Genomic DNA, 9509 nt, shown 5'->3' on the forward strand with positions numbered 1-9509 from the left:
AGAAATATACGGGTTTCCGGTTGAAAAGCCAATCACAAAAGGTTGTGGGAGGGGATTAAGGTGTAGGACGTTAGGTTGTGCTGTAATGTATTAACGGCAGTATTGAAATGAGGTAGTCGGAAGTAAGTATTGTTAGTTGTAATTTATTTTGTAATTGAAAAGTATGTTGCATGAACACACCTTTCGTTTAAATTATATTTGGGAAATAAAGGATGTGAATAAACGGAATGTTTAAGCGTTACTTAAAAAGGATCTTAATAGTGGTAAACCACTAAGAAAATACGACTGATTATATGGATTCATTTGATATTATTAAGTATAAACAAGATTATGTAAAAATGTTTGCAACCTTTTTATGCAACTTTGAATATAAATTAACTTGACACCATAAAAGTAGACGTTTTAACCTGACTTCAAAATTCTATTCAATGGTTATTAGTCAGTACTCTTGAAAACATCACTACATGAGATATCACTTTCCTATTTTAAAACGGCATTGCAACGGTTTTTGTTATTTCACAGTACCTTCAAATAATCTGGGATTTTGAGAGTTTGTTTTTCTTTTTTCATAATAATACATTTTCCGTGAAACATTGTGAAGTGGCTGAAGATAAATCTGGGCTTTTATACTGATGTGTGGTCTCTGACCTGTTTTGTTTTGGTAATGTTGTGGTAGGACAAGATGTCTACACAAAGAGTCCTTCCTCAAAGTAAAGAAACGCTTCTGCAGTCGTACAACAAAAGACTGAAAGATGATATCCGATCCATATTGGACAATTTCACAGAGATCATAAAAACAGCCAAGGTAGGGGGTCATCATGGTTAACTGTTTTTTTGTGTGCAACTTTTAGTAGCCTGCTGTCGTAATCGGTAATCATTTAATAATTGAATTATTGTTCTTATATCCAGATTGAGGATGAGACCCAGGTTTCACGAGCAACGCAAGGAGAGCAAGATCATTATGAGATGCATGTCAGAGCAGCTAACATTGTGAGTAACTGAGCTCCAGGGGTGTCAAATCTATTTCGGTCCTGTAAAATACAGTCTGTGTCCTTATAATAATAATAATAATAATAATAATAATAATAATAATTTCTTACACTTATATAGAGCTTTTCTGGACACTCCACTCAAAGCGCTTTACAGGTAATGGGGACTCCCCTCCACCACCACCAATGTGCAGCATCCACCTGGATAATGCGACGGCAGCCGTAGAGTAATGAAGCCAATTCATAGACGGGGATTATTAGGAGGCTGTGATTGGTAAGGGCCAATAGGAAATTTGGCCAGGATGCCGGGGTTACACCCCTACTCTTTTCGAGAAACACCCTGGGATTTTTAATGACCACAGAGAGTCAGGACCTCGGTTTTACGTCTCATCCAAAGGACGGCATTATTAAGGCAAGGTGAAATGAATTGGTCTGCCAAGCAAAACAGGTTATTGAACATGCTTTTACACCTAAAAGTACAAACGTCTCATACAAAACCAAAGGAAAGCAATCCTGCAACAAAATTGTCCTGCAGTTAAAAATGTGATGATTTTGTTATTGGTAAAAATGTGTGGATTAGTAATATATTTGCAGAATATAGTATATTGTGGTGTGGCTGTTGATTTCCAGTTTGTAGTAAGCAAGAAAAAAAACATACTGGTATGCCCATTACTAATAACCATTGCAGGTAAGAGTCGGAGTTATAGGACAGTATTATTTACAGCTATTATTTTGCATACGATGTCACTATGCTGAGAGAAAAGTTGGACCTTTCATGTTAAAAAAACATTGGTTGTGGTTTTTCCTCTTACTGCAGAAGAATCATAGTAGCATTGTCTCTGATTTTAAATCTTATCCAGTAGGAGTCAGTGTTCACAAACTCAGCTCTGTGTGTCTATATCTCCTGCTGGTGTGTGTGTGTGCGTGAAGGTCCGAGCTGGAGAGTCGCTGATGAAGCTGGTGTCCGACCTCAAGCAGTTCCTGATCCTGAACGACTTCCCCTCAGTGAACGAGGCCATCAACCAGAGCAACCAGCAGCTGCGGTCCCTGCAGGAGGAGTGCGATAAGAAACTGACCTCCCTGCGGGATGAGATTGCAATTGACCTGTACGAGCTTGAGGAAGAATATTACTCCTCCAGGTACAAATAGGTTCATAGTTACTCTCACCATACACGTCTCTGCCCTACGCATTTATAACTAGCGCCTTAAGTGCCTTTGGCCGTTAGCTGGAGTGCTGGAACTCCTTTTCTTTAATCTAAGAAACTTTACTATACTTTATAATATCATGTGCCTTGTTCAACAATCCTAAAACCCCAATGGTAAAAGAACAATTACTCTCTCCTCATTTTGCCTCTTGAAAACGATGCGTACAAGATAATGTAGGTGACTATTTTATCTGGAAAAAAATACTAAGCTGCAAGACTATAAAAGTGAAATGAGAGAAGTTCGCCCTTGGTTCCTTCAGCATACTACAAAAGAAATAGCAGTGTAGTAATTTATGTTGTGTGTCAAATGTGTCCTAGAATCCAATGTGTTGTTTCCTATATTTACACCTCAAGTGCTTTACAGAGAACAAAAAAGTAGGTTGCAATTTCTACTAAAGTGTATTTTCCTTGTAATTATGCTAAAGAGATGATATTATTTTGAAGCACTTTTTAGTCTTCGTTGATTTTGCACAAGGATGATTGTGATTGGAGTATGTTGTTTTTTTAAGCAACAAAATAAGTGGTTTCATTTGCCCATAAAAGTATCCACTCAAAAAGTGAATTGTTTCTAAATCTAGAAGCAATTCGACTAAAGATGTTTTTTACATTTGCAGAATTATAATTAGCTCCTTAATTTTTATGATGAGTCTGCATGGAAATTGACTTTTTATGTTGCCAGGCCCACGATTTGATTAAACTTTTTATTTTTGTTATTTTACATAAATTCTAAAATCAAAAAACACAGGACAAGAGTAAAACCATACAGAGATTAGGTACACAGTTGTTTGGTTCAGCTATGTTACTTATAAATCATGGAGATTTCGTGTTTTCTTTTAGCAGAATGTTCAGAAAGTATGCATGTGGATATCTACAATGGTTTTGGATGTGAAAAAATATTTGTACAATATATCTTATTGCAACGCGTTTTGCGAAATTTTCTTATTGGGCAAAAACTATTTCTTTAATTTAATCCTGTATAGGAACTTCATATCTACATTAAATATTTGTTTAACGTGTTCTCTGATACTTCATGTTATATGATATGGTCAAGGATACGTTTACATACTGTATGTTACCTGTATGTCCTATATGTAAAATGCTTTAGGATAAAAAGCACTATATATAGTAAATGCAAGGAATTATTCTTGTAGCTAAAGATTTTATTATTTTTACTTTCAATAATAAGTGTTGGTATTTTAATTAATTGTTCTGCACACCTCTAGTTGAATGATAGTAACAGGCTCAAAGATCTACAATATCTAAGAATTTAGCAATGATGTTTATGCCCTGAACTGCAGGTTCTTATCCCAAAATCTGAGAGGGATCTGGGACAGCATGTTTCATATAAACACACTAAAATGGTAGTGCAAATGACTTTCAAAGTAATGAAGTTCTCAACATTACACTAAAGTGCATCTTTATTATATGGTTTAATGTAACCTGTTTATGTAGTTTTACTTTTACTCTTAAAAATTCTGGAAAAAATAAAGTAGAACAATGGGTCCCTCACTTTTTAGTCGTTTTTTTCCCCCATCAGAAAGATTTTAACACTTCTTGGTTAATACCTCTGTACGGTTACTTTTCTCCTCTTTTTATTTATGTATTTCCCCAGAGCTCTGTCAGGTTTGTCTGCATGGGAATGTTATCTAAAACATTTGAATGTTTGAGTCTGACTGCATTTTTATGAAATCCAAGCCACACATTTTTGGAATAACACAATGAGATTATCAGTTAGATTTAGATTTAAATTAATGATGTATTAAACGTAGGAAATCCCTATGTCTGCAAACTTAAAAACATTTGTGTGCATTTATTTATAGAACATGCTTTTCCAACATCATTTCTAGTTTAAAATACTTATATTGCTTGAGTGAATAGGTTCAAATTTGAGCGTTTTACTAAGGAAAGAGTTGAAACACTCCTCAACTAAACATTCAGTTCTATAGTTTCTCCATTCCCCAACAAGGGTATTTAGACATTTTCAGTATTTGGGTAGAAAAATTATGTTCTAGAATTGCTTTTAAATTAAATGCAAGTGAACTGTGAGAGCTTTCCAAGTGATATTAGATTATACATTTAAGTGCATTTACAAACTCGTTGAAGTGCGTATTAAACAGTTATGGAAATGTTCCCAGAAACCTTGTGTGACATGTCAGAAAATTGTCTTCTATATCAACATCGGAACCAGTCAGTGTAAGGCAGTAGTTTTAACTTTAAATCAGCTAATTAGTTGATAACTAGATAGAACTTTATTCTGAATTGCTTTACTAATTTTAAAGAAGTTGTTTTTTTGGGAGAAAATGAGCTATGAAGTGTCTAAATATATATAGGTAAATGGCACACAGCTAACAATTCCCTGATTTGTACATTGAAGTTATAATGCTGTTTTTCCACACTTATTAATTATACGAGCCTCGGAACAAAACTCAATTCAACCCTTTTAGGTAAACAATTCTGTAGATTTTTTTTTATTAAGGTTTTCCAAAGTTTCAGCTCTGATCACGGGGAAAGTCTTCCTATGCTGGTGACTGTTTGCCTATCGCCTCCTTTCCCTCTGTGCGTCTGTCTGGACCCCTCTGTGCTCATTCTGTGCCTGGGTTTTTGTTCTGGAAAGCTACAGTCAGTGGGACAGCACCGACCTGCCCCTGTGCGAGGCATTCCGGAGGCAGGACAGCCCGAGCTCCCCGGATGGGACTTCGGGATCTTCAGGCTCGGGAATTGCTGGGAGAGCCGAGGATGGCAGTGGAGCGGCGTCACAGGGGTCCACACCAGGCCACCTGAACGGGCACACAGCGGGCACCTCTGAGCACCCCTGAGGAGCTGGCGTGACGCAGTTCTGCTGGACGCTCTCCTGATTCCACCAGTAGTGTTAAGACGCAGCCAATCATGTGTATCGATTTACTGTACATGACCCTGACCCCATCATTAACAATGCTGACAAATACAGGGCTCGTTGATTAGTCTTCCTGTTTGTGTAGTTCCAGTTGTGTAGGGGATTATTAGTATTGTATTTTTGTTCTCTAAATGTACATGTGGGAGCAAGCTGATCTGAGCCTAAACAGTTGTGATAAGCTGCCTGTGCAGGCTGTTTTATGGTTCACAATACTTGACGCAGGAAATAAAATCACATGGGATAGAAATCCCAATAGGGAAGTGTTGCTTTCTGGGTCTTGTCTGCATTGTGTGTAAGATGTAAACTTTATTTTTTATCAACATTAAAGTGTTGGTTGCACACTCCCACTCCAGTTATGCATAATTTGCTTGGATTTGTAGGATTGTAAGTTTATAAATACACAGGGAGCAAGATTTCAGATGTAGGAAGACTTCTCAGAAACTCTTCTCAGGAAGCAGTATTAAAGAGCTTAAATGGCATTATGAACATATCATTGCACTGGATTTATAAAAACTTCATCTCAGGTCCATCTCGATGTATTTGGAGACTTTTTTTTAAATAAAAAGGTGAAAATAACCTAAAATGTTGTCTGAAGTTTGTCTGCCTTTAAAAATGGGCACAGTCGTGATTTTGTGGAACCAAATAGCTTACAAAAATAAATTTCACAAGTTTTTTTATTCTTTTTTCTTTATAAATATTTAGTAATCCCTATTAAGTAATACACTGAAGATTTTTTAATTTGAATACTTTACAAAACAGTATAAAATCCAATGAGAAATGTTTCTAAATAAAATACTGGATTGGAAACTTAAAGAAAAAAGTTTAAGATACATGCACATAAGTTTTTCATACTTAAGTGCTAAACAATACAAGAAAATCTACCATCTTTAATATTTATTAAAATTAATTAAAAAACATGGAATGGCTTGTGAAGCTTTATTTCATATAACAGAAAACCTTTCAAGTCAAACTGCTAACAATTAGCAATGCCACCTCTGCTCAAAATACAAATTTTGCCCTTTTGCAACAAAAACAAAAGCCTGGTAAATTATTTACACAGCAGTTTTGTGTAATAAAAAAATTGAGAGATTTGTCACCATTACAAAAAGGAACAAGTGTTAAATTTTAAACGTGTGAAACACTTCACCTTCATTTTGCAAGATCTCTTTAAAACCTGAACTCGTTTTCTTAATTTTGTCATCATTACTGTTTGATTTTAAATACCCATTTCTTGCTTTATGGCTTTAATGAAAAAACTTACAAAGACCTATAATAACAAAGAGATATTTTAATGCAGTACAATGTTATAGGAAATTGGAAAAAGACCTGGACAGTCATAGATATCCTCAGACAAATCAGTTCAATATCTCCTGTTCATCTTTTTAAACTTCTCATAATGGTAGTCGTCTGTGGCCTTCTCATTGGCTGGTCTCTTGCGATTAGGAGGTGTTTCTGTGGAAGACAAAGGTGCAATTTTTTAGGCTGTTGTTACACAAATGTGTGTTAAACTTGGATATTCTTACTTATTTTGTACTAAATGGCTTTCAAATTTAACAGAAAAATTAACTTCAGGTTTACAGGTGGTAAGTTGTCCACTTCAGCAAAAGAGCATGTGAAGTAAAAATAAGATGATTTGATTTAAAACTGAATTCATTTTAGTACACGGTGATTGTTCTGTCAACTCTTACTTTCTGGTTCAGGTTTCTCAGTGTCCCCCACTCGAAGTGGCCGAGCTTTGGGCTCCTCTCTGTGTCTTTTTGCTGGTGCATTCACATCTTCATGGTAGACTAAAATCAAACAGAAGAACAGGCATTTGACATTACACTACACTACTGGGCAGTGCATAATGTTGATCCTATATCCTTTGGCATACAGATTCTAAAAGGATATAAGTAACTGAGGATAATGTACTGTTACTTCAATAATCTGGCTCAGTCAGTTCAAGCCAAATCGCGTTACATTATTGCACTATCAATACAGGAATCTGGGATCAGTTAGGCTTGACATTGTGGGTCTTTATTAATTACAAAGAGAATGGGGCTTACAGCGATTGTGTTGAACATAGTTCACTGCTATGTTTGTAGGTACAAAGGAAGTGCTGCTGTCCTTCTTCTTGTTGCGTTGCTCCGCTATGAGCTTGGCCTTGGCGTCTTCGGTGCTAATGATGTTCTTTATCTTGGCACTGAGAGACAGTGAAAAGAGACAAGCATCTGCGTTCTTGTTCAAAAACCAAACCTTCAATGTCACTGCACTCTAGGCATTCTGTTCTAAAGTGTCCCAAGAACAGTAAGCCAACAGAGGTAGTACATTTTTGTTTAGAAGTATATCCCATTAATACAGATAGACGTACTTGCTTTGAGATGATAGGGTACTATAACTACAATATAAGCTAAATTATTGAAAAGAGAAATATTTAAATGAGCAAGACAATCACATTACAAATTGCTTGGATAAACAGTAGCTTTACTGTGAGAACACATTTGTTTGCATAAGTAAAAGGAAATTAAAGCCCGTTTTGGAGTACAATAATGTCCTAGAGTGCAATTTATTTTAAACACAACTTTTGTTTGTTCCGTTAACTGATCAATCACTCACTCAATTCCAAGGTCGACTTCCGGAATGCCACTCAGCATCTGGTTGGAAAGCATTTCTTCTGTTTTCTTGGCGGATGAGACTCGGATATTCTCTGGCAACTCATACAGAAGATCCTCTGCGTTCTTCGCCTTCACCTTTTGCTCCTCTGCCTCTACCAGTCCCTTCTTCTTCTTAAGTTCTGTCTCAATGTACTTCATCCTGAAAGCACATTGAAATGTTTAGAAAAGAACAGCATGAGAAAAAAACAGCTGGTCTCAGGACTGCCAGCTGTGCTGTAGCTCAAATTATAATCGACAAACTATAATAAGTACACTGTTCTCTTGAATATAGCTCTATTTGCTGCTGAAAATTCAACAGAGGGCAGATTACTGTATTTTGTCATTTCAGAAAAGTTCATTTGACTCTTTTCACAGTGTGGTCCCGGGGAATTTCTATAAAACATATCCCATACTTTTGATAGCTGATATCTGCATTCTTACTTTCTGTATCTTTTAGGAGGCCTTAGATCACAACAAAAGAAACTAAAAAGATACCTACATGTCAGCATCTTCATCACGACGATTTGTCTCTGCTGAGAATGACGTTCCCAGATTCAAATCGGTCTCGTCTTCCGTCCTAGGAGAAGAAAGAGTATTTATATTTTTAAAATTTATATCACTGCAGTTTAATTATGGTTTTACAGGTATTCAGGTTAATGATGTATACACCCAGATATATACAGATCCCCACATAATTTTACACTGCTGCATTAAAAAAAATAAAACACTCACATGTCTCTGTTCCTGTCTTTGATTTTCTTCATATCCACAACTCCCCCTGTCTTCAATTTAAAGGGATCATCCTAAAAAGATTAAAATACAGTACACACAGTAAGCATGCATGTACACATATTTTATATACATGTACATGTTTTGTTGTAGTACTACATACAACAGTTTTCCAGAAGGACAGACAAAAATAACCAAATGCAGAGCATCATTCAACAACTGAAAAACTGGATGTAAACTGATTGCAAGGTTAAACCTTTCAGAGACAAAATATACTGATTATTCAAAAGCACATTTGATGCAAGCTATTTCACTGTTCTACTATCATTATTACTTGTGGGGCTTCTTTTGGAAATGAAATAAGACTTTGGCAGATAAAACCTAAACATACAGCTTACGTACCTCGATCTCCGATTCAGGTGGCAATTTTTCACCCACCAGTAAGGCTGTAATGCTAAGGAAAACAGAAACGCAGTTAAATATCAATAATATACGCCAAAGAACTGGGAAAGCTTATTGATATTTCTGTGGACAAACCGAGGCTGAAGGAAAACTAGCTAGGACTAAAAAACAGAAATGTATCTTTTGAATACCGTGCATCGTTTTCAGTACCATTCCCAGAATATTTACCTCACGCCACTCTGTCTTTTTCTAAGACTCTGAATTTCCTTTGCTTCATCAAGTTTAGATCTGTAAGGGAAAAGAACCGACAGGTACCACATCAGTGTGTACCCTAAAAGAAACACCTTTCACCCCTAAGGCGTTCCAACAGATTCAGCTGTTTCTGACTGTTTTAAAGCTAAACGCTTCTGATCAAATATTTACCTGACTTCTGTTGTTGTCTCCTCGTCCTCCTCGTCGTCAGAATCATCTCTCTTCCTTCTAAAGTTTTTATTGGAAGGCATATTCGTCTTCTGTTTTGTTAAAAAAAATCAACAAAAAATACGTGCGTACATGTGTTCCCTGTTTTCACGATTCTGCGACCCACAATTCCAGCGACTTCCAAGAGGATGTTACGTCACTATGTTTTGAAGCCGAAGTAATGACGGTGTGCCCTCTG

General features: G+C 36.3%; 2 protein-coding genes across 2 annotated transcripts; one reads left to right on the forward strand and one right to left on the reverse strand.

Annotated features, from left to right (window-relative positions):
• Positions 1 to 44: 44 nt before the first annotated feature.
• On the forward strand, positions 45 to 5670 carry med22 (mediator complex subunit 22). Its single transcript, XM_088615190.1, has 5 exons — positions 45 to 122; positions 677 to 805; positions 910 to 990; positions 1920 to 2128; positions 4809 to 5670. The coding sequence occupies exons 2-5, from the start codon at positions 683 to 685 to the stop codon at positions 5008 to 5010; spliced, it is 615 nt and encodes a 204-aa protein (XP_088471316.1). The 5' UTR covers positions 45 to 122; positions 677 to 682; the 3' UTR covers positions 5011 to 5670.
• Positions 5671 to 6355: 685 nt separating this feature from the next.
• Positions 6356 to 9456, reverse strand: c21h9orf78 (chromosome 21 C9orf78 homolog). The gene is made up of 9 exons (XM_088615189.1): positions 9275 to 9456; positions 9080 to 9139; positions 8852 to 8903; positions 8453 to 8523; positions 8220 to 8297; positions 7683 to 7880; positions 7133 to 7269; positions 6776 to 6874; positions 6356 to 6539 (listed from the first exon to the last, which is right to left on the reverse strand). The coding sequence occupies exons 1-9, from the start codon at positions 9352 to 9354 to the stop codon at positions 6448 to 6450; spliced, it is 867 nt and encodes a 288-aa protein (XP_088471315.1). The 5' UTR covers positions 9355 to 9456; the 3' UTR covers positions 6356 to 6447.
• Between the last annotated feature and the right edge of the window lie 53 nt (positions 9457 to 9509).

Source organism: Lepisosteus platostomus, chromosome 21 (genome assembly GCF_059453375.1).
Source record: "Lepisosteus platostomus isolate fLepPlt1 chromosome 21, fLepPlt1.hap1, whole genome shotgun sequence".
In the NCBI taxonomy this organism is placed as follows: Eukaryota; Metazoa; Chordata; class Actinopteri; order Semionotiformes; family Lepisosteidae; genus Lepisosteus; species Lepisosteus platostomus.